The sequence below is a fragment of the Tursiops truncatus genome, chromosome 1 (assembly GCF_011762595.2).
Source record: "Tursiops truncatus isolate mTurTru1 chromosome 1, mTurTru1.mat.Y, whole genome shotgun sequence".
NCBI lineage: Eukaryota > Metazoa > Chordata > Mammalia > Artiodactyla > Delphinidae > Tursiops > Tursiops truncatus.
Genome location: NC_047034.1, coordinates 149,023,531 through 149,044,655, shown reverse-complemented (window position 1 = coordinate 149,044,655; position 21,125 = coordinate 149,023,531). Strand labels below are relative to the sequence as shown.

The 21,125-nt window shown below is 54.4% G+C and overlaps 2 protein-coding genes and 1 long non-coding RNA gene across 12 annotated transcripts in view; 2 read left to right on the top strand and 1 right to left on the bottom strand.

The window, feature by feature from the left end:
- LOC117307600 (uncharacterized) overlaps nt 1–6,214 on the top strand; it is a 72,215-nt gene extending 66,001 nt beyond the window's left edge. For all 7 annotated transcript variants that reach the window (XR_012325613.1, XR_012325615.1, XR_012325612.1 and 4 more), the window contains one exon: nt 458–6,214. The gene's annotated coding sequence lies outside the window, so the exon portion shown is untranslated. The remainder of the gene's footprint in view (nt 1–457) is intronic.
- Nucleotides 1–18,281, bottom strand: part of SLC2A1 (solute carrier family 2 member 1) — a 27,780-nt gene extending 9,499 nt beyond the window's left edge. For 2 of the 3 annotated variants that reach the window (XM_073791101.1, XM_033836687.2), the window contains exons 1-2: nt 18,044–18,281; nt 6,461–6,556 (exon numbers count right to left, since the gene is read on the bottom strand). In XM_073791101.1, the coding sequence (XP_073647202.1) occupies nt 6,461–6,474 (14 nt within the window). In that variant the 5' untranslated portion in view covers nt 6,475–6,556; nt 18,044–18,281. The remainder of the gene's footprint in view (nt 1–6,460; nt 6,557–18,043) is intronic. The other variant, XM_019937983.3, reaches the window with a different exon arrangement.
- On the top strand, nt 17,609–21,125 carry LOC109550403 (uncharacterized). Of its 2 annotated transcripts, XR_002176904.3 has the most exons (3): nt 17,609–18,013; nt 18,493–19,350; nt 20,064–21,125. It is a non-coding gene; the product is annotated as an uncharacterized lncRNA (long non-coding RNA). The 2 variants fall into 2 exon arrangements; XR_012325619.1 differs by lacking the exon at nt 17,609–18,013 and having other exon boundaries at nt 18,435–19,350.

The following is a 21,125-nucleotide window of genomic DNA, read 5'->3' as shown; positions in this document are numbered from 1 at the left end:
GAAAGGGCCAGCTTGTCCAGTTCAGCCCCTCAGCCTGGCTTTGACCCCTATTTCCAGTTCCCTACCTACCCCTCCCCCACAGCTGGGGCTGCCCCCGCCCCTCGCCCCAGGTGGTATGTCTCCATAGCAACTCAGCCACGCCCCAGGGTCAGCTGGGAGTTCGGAGACAGATGCTACAGGTGGGGCTGGACAGATAACTTCTGGGTTCCTCAGGGCCTCTCCCTGGGGCCTGGTGAAGAGGCCCAGGCAGCCAGATGGAGCTAGAAGCTGGGCCCCAACCCCAGAGCAGATGATCGGACCACCCTGGCTGCTTTTCTGGAAGAGCCCTGATAGGGCTTCTCTCCAAGCCTTTGCTCTGACCTCCTCACTGGTCCCTGGCCTTTGGGGTCTCCCCTGCAAACAGAAGGATCTTCATTTCCCCTGCTCACAGCTTTTCTTGTCTCCCCACCACCCTCAGGATGAAGTGTCTCTTCCCACCCCACATGGCAACGCCCCCATGCTGCCCGGGCACCCCACACCTCTGCACCTTCGCTTTGCTGCTGCTTCGCCTTCTGCCTGGTGAGCTGTTGGTCACTTTCTAGAGAACGCGCCATCCCTCCTCTGGAAAGCCTTCATAACCTCTTCATTACTGCAGTGGTTCCCAAACAGGGGCAATTTGCTCCCCCCCCCCAACGTCTGGAGACATTTTTGGTTGTTACACTGGCAGGGGTAGAGGCCAGGGATGCTGCTAAACGTCCTACAGTGCATGGGACGGCCTCCGTGATGCCAAAGAACTATCTGGCCACAAATGTCTATGGTGTTGAGAAAAACCCTCCTCTATGGGCCAGGTACCCTCTCCCTCCCCCTTGTCCGCTTACACCAGCCTGTCCTTGTTTCCATCACCGCCCCGGACAGCTAACTATGAGGCACTGTGTGCTCCCTCTAGACTAAACTCCAACAGGGGGACAGTCTGGTTCATCTGGGTCCCAGCACAGGGCTGGAGGCAGAAAGCATTGTCACTAATTGATGAACAGGCCATGAACCGGAAAGGCTTAAGAGATGAGGGAGCTGTGGCAGGGTGTCGTGGTGTAAGAGGCTGTGCAACTGTGCGTGGGAAACTGGGACGTCTGTGCGTGACTCAGCTTGAAGTAAGAGCAGGAGAGAGCAGCAGGGTAGCAGTTGTTGGCATGTAAAAGGGTGTTTCGGTGCCTGTAAGTGTAACTGCCATTTCTTCTGTGGTGGTCAAGGATGTAGACTGGAGCCAGACTCCCTGGATTTAAATCCCAGCTCTGCCACTTACTAGCTGTGTGCCCTTGGTTTAATTGCTTAACATCTCTGTGCCCTAGTTTTTTATAAAACAGGGATTATGGTGTCTCCCTAATGGGGTTATATTATATGGAACAATTGAATTATTGTTTCTAATGCATTTGGAACAATGCCTAGCACGTGACAAGTGAGCTGTAAGCTGTGAGAGTCCGTATAAGCGGAGATGGGCGAAGGGGAGAGGGGGCCCAGAGCCCTCTGGATCTAGGCAGAGGTAAGGAGAGGCTGCCTGGAGCCTGGGCTGGGAAGCCCATCTTGCCTCCAGTACTTTCACTCACCAAGCAGGTCGTCCTGGGCAGACCTTGCCTGCTCTCTAGACCAAGTTCTTCCTTTGGCAAACAAGGAACGTTGAGCCTGCGGACTGTCAGGCCCCTTCCAGCCCAAGCGGTCTGGTTTCTGAGGATGCCTCAGACATGCCTGACACTGTCCCTTGGCCGGGAACTCATGGTTCCTCAATGGCCTTTAGTCACCTCTGTTGGCAGCTCAGCCGTTTGGGGAGGGGAGAGGTAGTTCTCTCCACTCAGTATGATGGTCAGGACGCCCTTGCTCATTTATCTGCTCTCTGTGTGACTGGGCTCCCCTCCTACCCTGCAGAGGCCGGAGGCCTGGCAGGGATGTCGTCATCAGGTGTGAGGCCTGGCGTCCATCTGTAACTCAGCCTCTCACTCTCCAGGCGACCTCTCCCAGCCTCGGTGCCTCCTTTATGAGGGGAAGATAAGCCCGGCCCCACCCACCTTGTGGGGCTGCTGTGAGGAGGCAACTTATTAGGAGGTGCTTTGTAAACATTTAAGATGATGTTATGATTAACTAACCACTTCCAAGAGGAAGCCCTTTGGGGCCTGTTTTATGGAGGAGACCAAGCTTCCGGTAATTAACAGCAGTACTGGCACCCTCACCTCTAGTGGGACAAAGTCTCCATTGGCAAGTAGGCCAACCTGGCCAGCGCAGTGCAGTTTCCTAACGGAAGTGCCTCTAGATAGACAAGGGGGGTCGGCCTGGTCAGCGCGGGCCGTTAGCAATTCCCCATCAGGGGAACACTTCATGCCACCGCATCTCTGCACAAGCCATTCCTATTGCCTGGGATACCCGCCCCTCCTTCCCTCTGGGGCCGATTTGCCCTCAAGGTCTAGCACAGCTGCTAACTCCTTCGTGAGGCCCCTTCTGTCTCTGCCATCAGCCCTACCCCCAGCATTAGTCATTCCTTTCTCTTCGTTCCCATAGCACCGAGACGCCCTCCGTTAATAATACTGCGGCTCTTCCCAAGGGGTCTCCCCTCCCCACCCCGCCTCTGCACTCTGGATGGTTGAATGTCTGGAGGGCAGGGACAGGGCCCAGCTCTGACCATGTGTCAGGCAGCTTCCTGAGGGCCAGGGTGAGCCTGCGGTGTTCTCGGCTCTATCCCTCCCCCCATCTAGGGCAGTGCCTGGCATAGTCCACGTTGAGTGACGGTGTTGGCACAATCACTGGGCCCTCCCAGGACAATGGCTATGGTGCCTCCCGAGGCATGGCTGTCGGCTCTGAGCCCCGCTTTCATCTCTTCCTCTAGTGTTGTCCTCTCCCCTCTTCACCTGTTAAGTTTATCCTGTTTGCTCCGGGTTGGGAAAACTACGGCCAGGCTTATGAGAAGTGTCTGTAAAGTACAAGAGTAAACAGGCGGAGGAGTGCCTGAGCACACGCCCCCGGAAACGCCACGCAGGTCTCTCACCTCAGTCCTCAGAGGCCGGCTGCCCAAGTGACCTTTGGACAGGTGCCCGCAAATGCTCCTATAAATGTTTACCGCTGGGCCGTCTGTGCTGCCCGGATCCCCTGCCCGTTGCCCCGCCCATCTTCCACTGTAATTCTCACCTTTCGCCTGTTTCTGATTAGATGGGAAGTCCCAAGAATTAGAGAACATCACTCTGGGTTTGTCCACAACTGCACCCTTGCAAGTGTCTTAGTCCCTTCCGGCCAAATGCGACCCCTTTGCCTCTGCTCCACCACCACCGGCCTCCTGAAGGACCACCCCCCCCCCCTTATCTTCACCCTCTCCTCCTCTGCTGATTCCTTACAAGCTGTTTAAAACTGAAGTCTTCGTATTAAAAAAAACCTTAGCCAGACAACCCCTCTGGTGACCACCCTTCTTTCTTCCTTCTCTACCGAGTCCCTTGGAAGGGCTGTCTCTGCTCTCCCCCATCTCCCTTCTCCCTGTTCAACCCACTGCAGGGAGGTCTCTACACACAGGACTCCATTTGGACAGCCTTTGCCACAGCAGGGTCACCGGAGGGTCTTTTGCCTTTGGCAATATGGAGCTGATCTGCCCAGGTCAGCCTCCGGAGCACCAGATAGCATCCCTTCACTCCGTCCACATCTGAGTGCCTGTTCCTATGGACGGGCACTGCTCTAGGGACGAAGGACATGGCCATGGACGCTCATCCTCAGGTGCTTCCATTCTTCCTCTGGCTCAGAAGGGTCTTGTCTCCTGGCGTAGAGGTGCCAGCTCTCCTCCTCCTTCCCAGGATCTTCTGTCAGTGGGTGTGCTCTCCAGGGCTTGACCCTTACTTCTCTTTTTACTCTGCAGTCCCTCTGGGAGATCCTTCTCTATCACTATGGATACCGGTGACCAACCTATCGGTCTTCTCCCACTGACTACCCTCCAAAGAAACAGACCCCCGTGTCCAAGTGCTTGTCCCGCCGTGTCACCAAACCTCAGTTCCTGCATATCCCACGGCACCTCCCTGCTCTGCCTCCAGACCCACATCGCCCGAACCAGAAATCTAGAAGCCAGTTTTAAACCCCACTCTCTCATCCTCAGGCTGAATCGATGATCAGCTCCTGCCCATTCTTCCTATTCAGTGTTGCTTTTTCTACCCCTATTACAGCAGCAGCCTTCTCACTATTTCCCTGTCTCTAGTTTCACATTCTGAGACCCATCCCACTGCACCAGACGCCTGAATCATTTCCCTAAAATGCAAATCTGATCCTATCTGTCCTCTTTAGTGGAGTTCTGAAGTCCACACTCCCCAGCTCGGCCTACGCATTGGTGCCCACCTGCCCATTCTTGCTGTGCCACGCCCTGCCAGTGGCTGAAGATTCTGCAGATGAAACTACCGACCACAAGAGCCCCTTGTGGGCAGCTTCTGGCTTACCTCGTCGCCCTCTCATCCTTCTCCCTCCTCCCATTTACCCTAGTGACACACAGACTTTCTTTCCTCTGGGCATTTTATCCCCACCTGTGGGCCCCTGCTTACCACAACCCTGTTCTGTTTCCGGAAAACACCTCTATCCTGTTCTTAGAGTCCTAGTTCTGTCACCATGCGTAACTCACTATGTGATCACAGTCACGTGACCACCCCTGTGATCACTTAATCCAGTGCTTCTCATCTTTTGCTGCACATTAGAATCAACTGGGGAGCTTTAAAACTTTGATGCCCAGACAGCATCCCAGACCAATGAGGTCAGATTCTGTAAGTGTCAGGGGACACTGTGTGTCCCCTGTCTCTAAGACTGTACACACTTTGCATCTGTAAGGATTCCCAAAGGAAGCCAGCTCCGAGGCACACACCTTGGCAAGATCTGCTCAGAGCACTTAGCAGAAGCAGGGCTTGGAACTGCTTCAAGCATGGGCCCACGGTCGCCATTTCCCACAAGCTTGGAAAAGCCCCATCACGTCCGCTGCAGCTGAGCATGACTCAGCAGGCCTGGCCGCTGTGGTGACCTGCTCCCCAGCATCGGGTGTGGCCCCCACGGCCACCCTCCACCTATTTGGAGGAGGCCCAGCTCCCCCAAACAGGCCCCAATCCTCGGGAAGCAGCCACATTCACTTCCTGGCCTCACCCGTCTGGACCATGAATGTGGCCTTGACAGGACAATCCACTCTCATCTTGTCCTGCCCGGGAAGGTAGAGACTTTTAAACTGACCAGGTGGCTGGTCCGGAAGACAGCCTGAGGTTGTGTAAACAACAGAGTTTGGCTTCTGACTCCACCATCCCCTAACTATGTGACCTTGAGCCCATTGGTCATTTGACCTGCCCTGGGCCTTGGTTTTCGGGTGTATAAAATGGAAATCACCGCCCGACCTTATGAATGTACACAACAGGCCTGGCGCAGAGGAGGGGCTCGTTACAGTCTCCTTTCCTGCCCCCATCCTCCACTCTCCTCCCCAGAGCGGTGGGTTGGCTACGCTGGAGGCCCTCACCGGGGCACCCCCCAGTCCCGACACTGGTGAGCACGTGAGGACAGATCTGGGTTGTGCTGTGGGGAGAAGGGAATAAGCGCACACTTGCACCCCTCCAGTTCCCTAGGGCAAGACGCCATTTTTGCTTTGCCTGGCCCAGGGCCTCCAGGGAGATAGGCAGTTTCAGCCTAGAATGGGCTCCCTTACAAGGGAGTGTGCTGCATGTGGATGGGTGAGAGCACGGGCTTGGGGACCACCTGGCAGGGAGGGCGCCAAGGCAGACTGGTGTCGTATACCAGCTCCATCCCTGACTAGCTGGTCATGCTGGGCAGGTTCTGGCCATTCCCCACACCTGCAGGGTAGGAGTGGGCACGGCTGCCTGCCTGCCTTAGGGCTCGGTGTGATCAGGTGAGAAAAGCACCACGGAAGCCCTCTGTAGCCCCAGAGGGCCGCACGAATGCAGCATCACTACACCGAACACGGCTTCAATTTTTACAAATTTCTGTGTCGGGTGGGAGGTTGGTCAAGATGACCTATAAAGGGCTTCCCTGGTGGTGCAGTGGTTGAGAGTCCACCTTCCAATGCAGGGGACATGGGTTCGTGCCCCGGTCCGGGAAGATCCCACATGCCGTGGAGCGGCTGGGCCCGTGAGCCATGGCCGCTGAGCCTGCGCGTCCAGAGCCTGTGCTCCGCAATGGGAGAGGCCACAACAGTGAGAGGCCCGCGTACCACAAAAAAAAAAAAAAAAAAAAAAGGTAACCTATAAAGACCCCGTGGTTCTGTGGGCCCCAAGGTTCCAAGGCCAAAGCTAAGAGTCTCTAACCCATTCAGGGCCAGAATATTGGCTGGTAAGGCAGATGGTGAGTTGATGTAAATGACTCCAATGTCCAAGAGGCAGGGTGAGCACGTGTGTGTGTGTGTGTGTGTGTGTGTGTGTGTGATGGGGGCAGGGGTGCACAGCAGAGCCCTCTGGTCTCGAGAAGCCTAGGACAGCACAGCACTCACCTTCTGGGGGGCATTGATGACTCCAGTGTTGTAGCCAAACTGCAGGGAGCCGAGCACTGCCCCTCCCACGGCCAGCATGAGGCGGCCCGTCAGCTTCTGCAGAGAGAAAAGCCCACACTGTTGGAGGCACGCCAGGCCCAGGTGACTAGAGGGCAGGGCCTGGGCTGGCAGGTTCCCTTGTTCAGATAGCTTGCCTGACTCCTGGCACCACACCAGCCCTTCTCTGAAGAAACCTGGCCACTTCCTGACCTCAGGTGCCCAAACCAGCCCTGCCAACTTCTAGACACCGGGCTGGCCAGACTCATTCCTGGGGAGAGAGGGTAATTAGGGTCTTCCCCCTCTCTGTAGCCAGGGCTTGGCCTTCTCCGGGGTCTCATTCCCCTGTTGAAGCCATGCCTGGGCTTGAGGTGGCTCCAGCCTCTCTGGCTGGGAGGCCCAGGAACCAAGGCAAGGGGGGCCCAGTTACGTGGGAGGAGCGGCATGGATGGGCGAAGTGCCCTGGATTTGGAGCCCAAGATGCCGGCTTCTAATTCCAGCCCACCTGCCTCCTTGCTCTGCGAATTCCAGCAGGTGAGTCCCCTTCCCCACTCCTCCCGGCCCGTCTGGTTGCTTGTCTGCAAACCCTCGCCTCCATTCACAGGGTAGATACTGAGGCAGAGACAAGTTCCAGCTTACTCAGGGGTCTGCAGAGAGCCAGGCTGAAGCTCGGGGCAACCATCCCCAGACCACGAGCTTCCCAGGGTTGTTAGGACACAGATGACATACCAGCCAGGAATGTGCTTTGGAAAAGTACACGACACAAGGTGAGTAAGAGTGCTGGGTCGAGGTGTTTCCAATGGGCAGAGGGCTGGGGGAGAAAAAGGGCAGTGGGTTCTGTCACCTGGAAGCCAAGGGCCGGAGGCAGCAGGGAGGGAGGAGGCCAGCAGGCAGGAGGGCCCGGGGAGAGCAAGGTGCCTTGCTAGGGAGAGGACTTTTGTTTTCTTTTAAAATGAAGACGCCAAGATGTATGACAGTTAAGGCAGGCCCTTAACTGACCGAAAGAACGGGGCCCGGGGGGAGGGATGCCAAAGAAATGATGGGCGGGCATTCACCAGGTGCACCACACAAGGCTGGGCACTGGAGGGGAGGGGTGGAGGCACAGATCCTGAGCCGCACCTACCTGTGGAGGGGAGAGCCTCAGCTTGGCGATGGCCTTGGTCTCCCCCCCTCCCCCCAGAACCCAGAAGCAGCCCTGACTTCGAGATCCTCACAGATAGCGCTGGGCTTAGCTGTTAATCAGACACATTCCTAGTATGTTCTTTTCATTCTCTAGAAGCCGTCAGGCCATCGATTGCGAAAGCTAAGGTTCTCACGTCAGAGGCTGAGAGTAAGGTTTCAGCCAGCAGGAGTTCAGAGCCCATTCCTTCTCAAGGGAGAGCTGGATCCTTCCTTCCCACGGGCTCCTTCCTGGCCAGACTCTGGACATTCATCCTAGATGCTGGGCCTTTCCTCCCAGCGGGCTACACTCCCTGTAAATCCTGTCTGTCACAGCCCACCCTGCCCAGCACCCCTCAGAGCCTCCCTCCCAACTCCTTAGGGAGCCTTCAGACCCAAGGCTGTTGGTTCCGAGTGGGTGGTGAGCACCTGACAGGCCTCCTCTGGTGGGCCCCGGCCAAGTCCAACTCCTCGGGTGACCACTGGGATTAAGTAAGAGGAGGTCACAAGGACGGCACGACAGCGGCTGTTGAACCCCCACGTGGGGGCTTTCTGCCTGGTGAGTCACAGGTGTCACGGCTCAGGGTTGGCCTTGAGGTTGGCCATCGTCTGATACTAATGGTATACAAGGTATATATTATTCTAGTACACACTCGAATAAATAGAAAACTAGCAATGCAAACCTAGGATTTGAAAAAATGTGGCATAGCTATATAGTGGAGTACTTAACAAAGAAAGCTCTTTAGGTACTGATTTGGCATACTCCCCAAGTTATATTAAGTAAAAAGCAAAGCTTCAGAACAGCGTGTTGTATGCTACCTTTTGTGTGGGAGGGAAAAAAAAAAAAAAGGCTAGGATGGGGGAGAATATACACATCTACTTCCTTGAAAGAATGCACAAGAAAGGTAACAGTGTACCTTGGGGATCTGGGTGGCAGAGGCAGGGTAGAAGGGAGAATTTTCATTTTATATCCCTTTGTACGTTTTTGAATTTTGAACCACATGAATGTATCACCTATTCAAAATATTTTTTACAAGCCCTGTGGTTTCATATTATTTAGAACACAGCAATTTAAATAAAAATAGAAGTGAAAAATGATACAGATGATATGCGGCTCTGGTAAAAATCGTGCCCTTGCACGAATGCCCTCGCAGAAGGGGCTCTGCTGGGCGGCAGTACTGTTACTACAGCCCTGTCTCCAGTCTGGCTCTGGTGTGCCAGGGGTCTCTGGGCCTCTGAAGTCAGTCTTGGGGCCCTGCTGAGCAGCTGTGCCTCTGAGAGCGGGGGCTGCTGGGAGCCAAGGACAAAGCCCTCTGCTGGACTTTGCCACTTGGCAGGTCAAGGTCAAACTCTGCTTTAGAAAACCTGCCCACCCACCGGCTGGGTTACATCCACATCCACCCAGGCAGGCTGCTGCGTCAGGAACTACTAAAAGGCTCAGTGACTCGCGCCCTGGGCCCTGGTCCTGACATCAAGGAAGAGGCATCAGGTCCACTGGGAAGGGGAGGCTAGTGTGGTCCGAGCTTCAGCTGGTGCGCTGCGGGAGCCCTGCAGGGACAGACTTGTAATTTTGCCTGGGACAGTCAATCAAAGGTGGGTTCCTGGGAGGTGACACTGGAGTTGGGCCGTGAAGGACATGCAGGGAGTCTGCCAAGTGGAGAAGCGGTGGCAAGACTGCATTCCAGGTAGACAGAACAGTACGTGCAGGGGGAAGAAGGGGGGGCCCTGCAAGGCCGGATCTAACGGGGTGCTCAGTGTGGCTGGATGCTAGATCCAGGGGAGAAGCATGGCCCCCGCTCCTGGGTAGGCAAGAGGCACCCACCACCTCTCACCCCCACCGCACCCAGCGTGCTCACGACAGGACTTGGAATCTGAAGACCCAGGCTGAAAGGCATCGAGCTGCTTCCCTCACCTTGGAGTTGAGATATGTGGTAGCCCTGACTCTGGGTCTCAGTTTCTTCACATAAGAAATGGGGATAAGAGTGCCTTCCCTTAAAGCTTGCTGTCAAGCTCTGCATCATGGAGCCGTCAGGGTTCACTCGACAGGTGTTCGCTGAATCAAGGAGGGATGGGAAGTCCCCATGGTACCATCTGCCTCCACCAGTCCCGTGGCTGGAACTGAAAGGCGGTAAGTCCATTCATTCAACATGTATATATTTACGTGCCAAGCTGATGGACTCGTTGGTGATGCCTTAAAGAAGGGGTACAAGCCCCACAGCTCACAGCTTTCTTGTGGAAGCCTTTTATAGGGGTGGAGGAGCAAGGGAGAGTCTAGAATCTGGGACCACGGCCACCCATCACCACCCCTGGGGATGGGGCTACCTCCTAGAACATCCCGTGCTGTTCCAGGCCTTTGCCCTTGCTGTGTGCTCTACAGTCTCCAGCTTCTGCTCCAAGCAGTTGGGAATACCCATCTGCTGTCCACCCACCACACTGGGAACTCCTTAAGAATGGTACCTAGGGTGCCCAGAGTAGGGCGCAGCGCTGAATATTTATACAAAGCAAACCTGTCACTTCTGAAATTAACTTTTTGGGCAAAACTGGCTCTGCATGTATCTGTTCTCTGAGAACAGTGTTCATCCTAACAGATTTGAACTCGGCCATGTAGCAAACCCCTGATGAGTACTGGAACATCAGCTCTGAGAGCTGGAAACAGCTCTCTAAAAGTAACTCTCCAGGCCCCCACCCCAACCCACAGGGCTGTGGAGGAAAGACCTCTGACCCGAGTTCAAATCCTGATTCTCCTAGGGGTGCCCCAGGCCTCTCAGTTCAGCAAGCGCTTGGGCTCGGGGTCCTGCACGAGGAGGCTCTCATGCCCTCACCCCTCACCACCCCATCCCAATTCTGGGGGTCTTGAGGCCCACTTAGAGCTCTCCTCCTCCCAGAAAGCCACTGATGAAATGTTGGCTTCAGAACCTCTCCTCCCACACACGGGGATGCCGGGTGGCCTAGCCAGGTCATGTAACTTGCCAAGCACCGTGCGTGGCCTTTCGACTTGCGTCCGTGGGCCGGGCCTTTCCCTGGCATGTACTCCAGCTCCGGGCTCTACCAGTCAGTACTGGCGGAGGGAGGGCATGTGGCCACGCCATTCAGAGGTAGGTTACTCCCAATGGGAGGAGGGTCTGGGAGGAGGGTCCTGGAGCCGGGATGAGCCAGATGTCACTCACATCCTTTCCTCCTCCCACAGCTCCTGAGTAGCCCTGGGTGCACTGGAGCATGGGACAAGGACCTTGTAACTGCGTGGTCCCCAGTTCTAAGCAGGGTGGAGCAGGGGTTTATGGGATCCGTGACAGCTCCCTTTTTATTTTTTTATTTTTTACTTTAATTTTCTAAGATTTCATTTGAACAAAATTCTGAGAGATGAAAAAAGAAGCGCAAGAAACTGCAGAATTGCTGTAATACCCTCATGCGATGGATGGGGAGCCTAAGGTCAGAGGGTAGGGGCCCAGGATACTCGGCAAACAAAAGCTAATTCTGGGACTTGAGTTCTTTGGATTCCTGGACAAGGCATTTTACCCTCTGAACTCTTCCAGCCTGTCAGGTCTTTTCAAGAAGAAGAGTAATAACCATGTGGCGCCTGACCTTCAGGTGACCTCAGGCATTTACTCCTCCCAGCCATCTTCTTCAAGTCCTCCAGTGATGTCAGGACTTCTGCATGGCTGAGCCTCCCCTGCACCCCGCAGTGGCCCTGGAGGCAGAAGGTGCTCATCAGTCTTTAAAAGCAGAGAGGAGAGGGAGCTGCCGCTTTTATCAGCACCAGCAGCACCGGGCAGGCCCTAGGCAACGTGCCAGGGGCTGCATCCACATCCTGATTTAACCACCATCACCAGGCTCTGGGGGAGAGATGGCTCCCACTTCACGGATGAGAAAATGGGAGACTCAGAGAGGAAAAGGCGGATGATCAGGAGGCCTTCGGCTGCTGGAAGCTTCAAACTGAGGGGTCTCTGCTGCCAAACCCTTCCTGCTCACGTCCTCCCCTGCTTCCGGGTACTGGTCCCCAAAGGAAGCAAGGTTTCTATCTGCTCCTTCCTTCCTATGTAGGTCAAATTCCATTCCAGCAACTCACTGGGCCTTGCCCAGTTTGAGCCAGGACAGCCCAGGCCCAAGCTCAGAAACCTCTCGGTCGCTTGGGTAGATTTTGCTCTAAGACCAGGTTGGTCAACTATGGTCCGTGGCCAAATCCAGCCTGCCAGCTAAGAATGGGTTTTACATTTTTAAGTGGCTGGGGGAAAAAAAAAAAAGAAGGCTAATATATTGTGATACATGAAAATTGTATTAAATTTAAATTTCAGGGGAGTTCCCTGGCAGTCCAGTGGTTAGGGCTCAGTGCTTTCACTGCCGTGGGCCTGAGGTTCAATCCCTGGTTGGGGAACTAAGACCCCACAAGCCGTGTGGCTCGGCAAAAAAAAAAAAAAAAAAAAAAAAATCAGATTTCAGTTTCCATTAATAACATTTGATTGGAACACAGCCAAACTGTCCCCCATTCCTTTGGGGACCAGAAGTCTATATTGTTTATGGCTGCCTTTGTGCTACAACAGCAGACTGTATGGCCCACAGAGCCGATGGTATTTACTTACAATTTAGCCCATTACAGAAAAAATTTGCCCATCTCTGCTTTAAGCTCCAGGTGCTCTGAATTGCCAAGTGCAAACCCAACACACGAGCTGCACAGGACTTTTCAAAGCCTTCCAGGCAAAACCAAATCGTCTTCCAAAAAGGTGTTAAATGCAAACAAATGACTCCCTGAGAGTCAGTCAGCACCCGGGCATCTGGAGAAGCTGACACCCCAGAGAGGTACCCATTCAGTGGAGAGGTGGGCACCAATTTGACTATGATAAGATTAATTTGATAAGACCATGGGAATATGTAAAGGTCCTCAACACTCTCAGCAGACAAGTTTAAGTACCCCACTTGTGTGACCTTGAAAAATCCTCTTCCCCTAAGACCTCCTGTTCTCCATAAGAGAGGCTTCCTAAGAATAAGAAATTATATTACTAAGGAAGGACAATACCTGAGTGCATGTTCCCAACGCTATTCTAGTCAATGGAGATTCAGCAATAAACTCAACCGAATCCCTGCTTCATGGAACTTGATATTTTAGTTGGGGGCTGGCAGCGGCGGGTAGGGTGGAAGGATAGAGAAAAAAACACCTAAAATACATCAGGTGGTGAGTGGTATGAAGAGAGAAAGTGACGAGGACAATCACTTAATTCTTAATCACGGTGGGACATTTTGTGATGGAATATTATGCAGCTATTGGAAAGAATGCAACACATCTGTAAGTACTTGATACGAAAAGAGTGCCGGGTAAAAAAGCAAAGTACTAAACAACGTATAGAATGTACATTTTGTGTACGGAAGGAGGAGATAATGAACTTGTATAATGGCACTTCCTTATATGTGCAGAGAGAAACACTGCACGTATTGGTGGGTGAACAGGATGGGCTGCACTGGGCTGCACAGAACTATGTAGAAAGCGTGATCCAATTACACTGAATTCCATTTATAGGCACACATACACACATGCACAAAAAGAGGTCTGTGAGGGTAAACACCAAACCATTACAACTGGGAGAAGATGTTTACTCTCCTCCTTTGCATGCTTCTCTAGAGTTGGCTCCATTACAGTACTTCTGTAATTTAAAAAAAAACCCCTGCAACCTGACCTAGAGAGGCAGGTATTATCCCTGTTACAGTTGAGGAAATTAGCTCCAACAGGAGCTGTGGCTGGTCTGAGGTCAAATGGTAGAGATGTTTCTGGTGGAGCCCTTTCCTCCTCACTCCCCAGTGCCAAAATAGTGGGGGTGAACTCTGGGCTAGGCGCTCTGGGCAGATGTCCTGTCCAGCAGAGGCCTCAGTAGCCAAAGGCTCGTTAAGCTGGGGTCTGGCGACAGCTCTCTCCCCTTCCAGGGTACCAAGGCCCTGGGGAGGCAAAAGCCAGCAAGGTGGTGGTGCTGAAGTCTTAGAAAGGGTGAACACTGCCCTCATTCTGCACGAGTTCAAGGTCTGGGAGCCCTGCTCCGTTACTGCAAAACCCCAATGTTTATGCATTAGCTATTGAGCTACTCCCTCCCTGGCCTGGAGGCTGGATGGCAGAGCCTTAGGCTCCACTCCATGCCTCCCACGGAAGAGGCCGGTAACAACTGGAGGTTTGTTTTGGTGACCAGGCCTAGGCACAGCCTCTCTGAGCCCATAGGTCCAACCAGGAGCCTTCTCAACCTCTACCATTCTGGGACGCAGGTTACCAAACTGAGCGGCTCCGCCCAGGAGTGAGGTGGGGGAGGGGTGAGGTTGCAGGTCCCAAGCCAACACTGCATGCTTCCCCTTTGTCCCAGGCCTCCCCAGCTCTGCCAGCTAGGGTGGGAGGGGGAGAGAACTGGATGCCTGTACCCTTGGAGCTGGAGCAGAGCTCTAGGCCCTGACATCCTGTGACCAGGAGGCACTGGGTAAAGCTGAGCTCCTTGAAGTCACAAGCTGATTACAGGGGGATTGGGGGTTGACCCAGCTCCAGGCCAGGTAGGGTTGGTCCCGGAATGGCCCAGCATGGGACAGGGATCATCATGGAGATGTCGACGATGTCCGTACACCCAAACTGGACGTGCAGAGGGTCCTTCCACTGAAAATAGCCGCCACCCTGCTTGAGGGCACTGGGCAGTCGCCACAACTACCTTGCGGAGTGAGCCTCCATTTTACAGGGAAGAAAACCGAGGCTCTGAGGAAGGCCACTTCCCCCAGGTCATAGTTTTATGAGGATGTGTTTTGTTTCCATTCACAGAAGGCTTTCAGTTGTCAAATTATATCTAATCCAACTATTAGACTGTACCCAGAAAGTGGCTGGAAAGTCTGGGAGTCGGGGAACTCCTGCTCATTTGGGGTGAGTGGAAGGTGGCACATAGGACAGGGGTGTGCAGAAAAAAACATGTTCTTTAAAAACAATACTGAAGAACATCTCAAATTTTTTGTGACAGCCTTATCTTGGCTAAGCCTCTTTCCTTCTCTGGCCTCAGTTCCCTATTTGTCAAACAGGGTTGGGACATGCACTGGAAGGTCCCTTCCTGCTGGGGACTTTCTTTTATCCTCTTATGCCATCCTAGAAAGGCTAGCAGGTGTTTTGTGGTGGGAGGCTAGTATGTGACCTTGGAAAAGTCATTTTCCATTGGACTGTGATGTCATCATGACTTGTTATCACCCTCACGGGGGCGGGGGGCAGGGTAGCCACATCAGTTGTCCCATCTCTGGGCCTGGCACTCTCACCCATGGGCTACTCTGCAAACCAGCTTCCTGACAAAACCCCTACTGGAGAACTAGCCAGCAGAAACTTTAATGATTTACCCAACCAAGCGATATAGCCCGAGCATCCTGGGACTCCCCAAAAGCTCATGTTGCCCAAATGCCAGACTTCTGGACAGAGGCTGCAACCCAGGTAGCAGGTCACCTGGGGCCCAGTAGGTGCAGTGCATCATGGGAAGCCAGAGAAGCAAGGGATATTTATGGAGCATCCATGGGGACAGATAGACACATTTATTTCTGAATTCTTACAGACACTCTAATGACAAAAATGACATCATTCTGCAGACGTGGCAACTGAGCTAAGCTGGAATTCAAAACCACAAATGCAGGACTTCAAAAGCCTATGCTCTTCCGTACCACTGAGGGGCTGAGGAACCCCACGGATTTCTCATTTCTCCTTTGTCTGGAGGGCGGAGTGGCAGAGTCCTGGGGCATGACTGGGGTGCTAGGAGGGACTAGTTGGGAGTTCTTCACAAAGGGCTGGGTGAGACATCTGGGGGCAGGGCTCACCCTCATCTGCTGCCCAGGACGGAGCATGAGCAAAGCGCTGGCTGGGACAGGAGGGTCTTCAACCTGTCTCCTCCCTACTTCCTACTCAGTTAAACTCAGCACAGTGAGCCACAGAGGAGCACGACAGAAAGCAGGAAAGTCAGCTGAGTCAACTGCGGAGATGAGGAGGAACATAGCCGAAGGAACTTCAGAACTAGACACACCTGGTTTTAAGACCTTGGGCAAGTGATATAACTTCTCCAGGCCTCAGTTTAACCTTTTGCACAAAAGGGCTGGGCTTGCTGATCGAATCAGCAGCTCCAAAGGGAAGGGCTTTTTTCTAGAATGTATACAGGATGATCCAGAGAAAGTTTAGCAAAAAAATAAAATAAAAAATAAAATGTTTTTACTATAACTGTTATCTGTATTTGTCTTTTGAAATTTCTACTTTATGTAGGCATATAATCTATTATTATAACAGTGCACATACATGAATTTATAAATACAGATAAAGCACTGGGAAGGAGGTGCTCCAAAATTATTTATTGATGGAGCCGGCAATCAAAAGTTTGGAGGATACTGCATGAAAAGCACCTACCTGCTACAGAACTGGCTGGCACATGGGCACCCCTGAAGTTAGGCAAACTCTCTCCCCTCAGCTCAAAATTCAAGAAAGTCTATGGTGAAAAGGGATAGTGTAGACTGAAAGCCCTTTCTGATTGGCCTGGGTTCAAATCCAATTCAGCCACTTACTAGCTGTGTGACTTCAGGTAAGTTACTTCCCTTCTCCGAGCTCTAGGCCCCTGAACCAGCAGAGCTATATATGGAGGGTCAGTGACACTGAAAAGCATTTGAGCCCAGAGCCTAGTGAACTACAAGTGACTGTTGACTTTCTCCTCCACTTTTCTGTCTCCTCTCAAAATACTCACTTCTCCACTCAACAGATGAACACCCAGGTCCTGCATCACATGCTGAACAGACATTTCTTACCCTTGCAGGAGTGAAAAAAGTTTTCCCTCTCTTACAGACAGTGAAACTGAGGCCCAGAGAAGTTAAGTGACCTGCCAGAGCCCTGAGGTAACACAGCAAATATTTAAGCTTTGCAGTGGCAACGTTCTCACCACTAGCTAAAATAGCTTCTCATTTTATTTTTATTTTGTTATATCCCAGCATAACGGCTCACCTATGACTGTCAGGAAATGTGTTCTGGGCTCAGGGTCTCTCTTCAGGCCAGGGCGGGGTGGTGAAGCAAAAGTTGTTTGGATTCATCAGGCATAAAGGAACCTTTTCCCGCTGAGGGTACAGCCTGGCGTCGCTGTCACGCACCTCTCCGCCCAGCCAAGACCTTGTTCAGTTCCACCGGACACCTCCACAGCCCATAGGAAGGGCAGTGCAGAGTTCAGTGCTAAGCCCCCATGCCAGGTGGAAAAACAGACATCCTCGTGCCTTCCCTGCCGAATTTCAAAGAAAAAAGTCACTTGAAAATATTCTATAGAAAGGGGAGGAAGGGAGGGAGGAAAGAAACAATGCCCTACAACACACAAGGTGGGGCCCAATAGATATTTGTTGGAAAGGAACCGTTCTGGGAAAGTCACAAAGATCCCCCGTAGGACAAGCCCGTTTACAGATGAAAAAAAGAGATCTTATCTAGGCAGTTGCTTGCTCCCAGGGGAAGGGAGAGTCCTCATCTATTCAGTCCTGCGTCCCTCAGCTCCCTGGCGCGCGCTACTCCCACTCCACTCCAGCCAGGGGCCCCTTCCCGACCCTCGGCCCCCCCGGGATCGCGGCGGCGGCCCCTGGGGTACTCTCTCCGTCCGGCCCTCACCAGCTCCGCCCGAGCAGGGAAACGTGCCACCTCAGAGCACATCTCCCCGGGTCTTGGCAAAAGCTCTGGGGCCTGCACTACGCGGAAAGAAGGGCCTCGGAAGTCAGGTTTTTCGCCTCAACCCTGTAGCCAGGCACCCTGGGGTTGGAGCCCGGGCCTTAAGAGAGTGCCCTCCGCCTTGGAACCCCGGAGGACCGGCGCGGGGGCTGCGCGAGGCCGCGGAAAACGCCCAACACCAGGCCGCGCGCCCAGCGTGGCGCCCAGGAAAAGGGAGCATCTGTTCCGAGCCGGCCGAGCGGGGGCGGGTCCCTCCTCCTCCAAGCGCCCGGGCCGGGGCCCGGCCGGGGGCTCGGCCGGCTCAGCCAATGGGCGCCGCGCTCGGGCCCTCTCCCCCGCCCCGGGAGAAGTCGGAGCAGGGCCGCTGAGGAGGAGATCGTGAGCGACGTGCCGCGCCCGGGCCCTGGGTCCCCCGGCCCTGCCGGGACGCGTGGACGGCGCGGCGCCCCCGGAAGGAAGCCAGCTGCTCGCTGCGGGCGCCAACAACGCACGCGGCGCCCACGCGCCCGCCAGATCCCGACCCCATCCCCGCCCAAGTCCCCGGCAGCGGCAGGGCGCTGCGCTCCAGGCCCGCGCCGAGCATGGCTCTGAGAGGCGCGCCGCCGGCCACGGGCTCACAGAGCGTCCGGGCCGCCGGGGAGGCCCGGGGAGGCCTAGGCCAGCGGAGGGGTGACCGGGGGTCCGCGCCTTTGTTCCAGGTGGGGAGGGCCCGCGGGCGCGCGACTCACCTTGCTGCTGGGCTCCATGGCCGCGCTGCGCCGGAGGCTCTGGCAGCGCCGGGTGCGCGGGCGGCGACGGGCGGGCGGGCTGCACTCTGCGGATCAGGCTCCGGCTCCGGTCCCGAGACTCCGACTCCGACTCTGACTCTGACTCTGGTCGCTTGGCCTCCCGCTCCCTAGCGAGCTCGCTCCTGGGACCTGCGGCCCACGATCTGAACGCTCGCTGGGGTTACCTCTGAGCGCTGGGACGTTCTCGTTTATAGGACCCCAGCCATTGGCTGGCGCGGCTGGGGTGCGGGGGGGGGAGGAGGGGTGGGCAGAGCCTTGGGGGCGGGGACTGGGGCACGTCCGGGGCGGGGCTCCGCGGGGAGGGGGCCAGGGCCGGGGTAGTGGGGCGGGAGGGAGCCCCGCGGGCACCTCGCTGTGGCTGAGCGTCTCCCCTGCTCTCTGGGTCCTAGGAGTTCCCTCGCTGTGTGACCCTCAGCAAGTGTGCGCACCTCTCTGAGCCTCGGCAGCCTGTAGCAAAATGGAGGAGCTCGTACCGGCTGTGAGACAAAATAGGAGCGGCAAAGGGTAGCGCTTAAGAGCAAGGACTGGAGTCCTCACTCCGCCACCGGATAACTTCGGGAAACTAGCTGTACTGATAGAACCACCTCATAGGTTTGTTATGAAGATTAAGTGAGTTAATATTTGTAAAGTGTTTAGAACAGCTTCTGTTACGTGGTAAGTGGTATTTAAGTATTTGTTAGACTACGGGAGGTCTCGCTCCGCGATTTTCTCCCTTCCCCTCTCCATCCCCACATTCCTGTTTGTAAGCCAAGCCTTGCTTTAGCACAGGCTGGGCCCTCTGCCTGGAAATCTATGCCCACCTCTTCTTTGCACTTTAATATCACCCCCTTTGTGAAGCCTTTCTCCACTCCTGACAGTACATGTGACTCTATGGTGACAGGTAAGTGTGAAAAATATGAATGGTAGGAACATAGGAGAACTTGGATTCGAACCAGCTCCACTGTAGACCAGTCCTCGAGTGATCCTAGGCAAGGTGCTGGCCTATGAGGCTCAGCTTTCTTCTGGGTTAAACGGAATGAACATGACCACCAACTTCATGTGCTATCATGAGAGATACAATGTCCAGATAAACTCGTGAAATACTTAGCACAGGCTTAACTCGCGGTATGTCCCCCTTTAGTGGTAGTGGTATTATTTCACCTTATTTCATCTGATTTCACCTCGTTTCTTCTTCTAGACCCGTGTCTTACTCGAGACACAGTGAAAGGAAAGACCCCCCAGTCCAAAGGTCTGGACAAAATCCTGAGGTTAGTTTGAGGGTCCCTTTCCCTATGGAGGGGCCCAGGGAGGGGCTACTTTCTGTTGGGAAGGAGGAGCCTGAGCTGACCCCATGACCCCTGGAGTCCTCTGTCTGGGCTGTGGGTCCAGTGCTGGCCTTGGGAGGGGGCACCCTGGCTGACCGAGAAGCCCTGGAAGGGAAGGCCTGCCCCTTCTGGGCACACCCCTGCCCATGGCTCCTATTTCTGCGGTCTCCCAGCTGCTCAGCCTGGAAAGCTTAGGGCCACCCCTCTCCTCATCTGGTGCCAAGGGCCCCTGAGTCCTGTTGATTTCACCTTCTGTACCACCTCATCCTCCTTCCCTTCCTTCTGTCTGCAGGGCCTCCAGTGCCTCTGGCCTCATGTCCTCTAGTGCTGACCCTCACTCTCCTGTTCGTATGTCCCCCGTTGCCGTAGAGGCAGCAAGGTCCAGCCTGGCTAGCAAGGCCCTCGGGGCAGCAGTTTACAGGCTCAGCCTCACCCCTCACACCAGCACTTTCCACATCTGTACCTTTGCTCAGATTGTTTCTTCTGCCTGACTCCCTCCACCTCCACCTCACCAAGCCAAAATGCTTCTGACGGCACAAAGCACCCCTAGAATGGGGCCCCTTCCAGGAAGTGTCCCTGAGTCCTCCAAGAGCTTGTTCTCTCCTTTACCCTTCGATGCTTCTTAGTGTGCTGCTGTCCTTTCTGTCTCCCCCCAGACTGAGCATCTCGAGGATGGCTTCTGTAGCTGAGACACAGGGGTGAAGGAAGAAGGCAGGAATGAATGAACATATGAGCAGCTAGTCTGCCTGTTTCCTGCCAACACCAGTGTTCCCTTGAGTACTTTTTGGGTTTTGCCACGTCCCTGCTCAAAGTCTCTCCATCGCTCCTTGTTTCCGAGCACATCCAGTCTACTGCATATGTCTCCTCCCAGCTGTGGGTACACCCCACCCAGCTCATGGGGCATACTCACCATCAGGCTCCCTTTCCTTCTCCAGGCCAGTCCTGTGCTCGCCACTTCCCCAGGGACAGAGGCAGGCAAGCCTGTTGCTAGCCTTATGGAGCCCCCAAACCGGAGAGGATGAACCGGCGAGATGCACAGCAACAGTACCAAGTTGGGTGTGCATGGTTAAGAATGTGTATGGGAGGGGCTTCCCTGGTGGCACAGTGGTTGAGAGTCCGCCTGCCAATGCAGGGGACACGGGTTCGTGCCCTGGTCCGGGAAGATCCCACATGCTGCGGAGCGGCTGGGCTCGTGAGCCATGGCCGCTGAGCCTGCGTGTCTGGAGCCTGTGCTCTGCAACGGGAGAGGCCACAACAGTGAGAGGCCCGCGAACCGCAAAAAAAAAAAAAAAAAGTGTATGGGAGAGAACTTGTACCACAGAGGAAGGAGAGGGAGTGGAGAGAGCTTCAGGAAAGGGAGAGGGCAGGCTGAGCAGGGTTTAGAAGGCTGAATATGAGTTCATCAGGTGGGTCAGAGGGAAGGCCATCCTTGGCAAGGGGAAGAACATGTGCAAAGACAGTAGACAGGCAGGGAGTGACTGCTGAAGGGGAGAAAGAATCTCTAGACCACACTCAGAGACTGATGGTGGAGCCCTGGATTTGGACTCCTGAGTCCCAGCTCTGCTATTTACTTGTTAAACATCACCAAGCAAATCCTTTCTCTTTTCTGAGCCTCAAGACTCACATCTGTAAAATGGGTGTAACAATCCCCTCCTGACTTGGCCAGAGGAAAAACGGATTGTGTGTAAAAGTTTATCCAAATAAACAGTACTAATTCA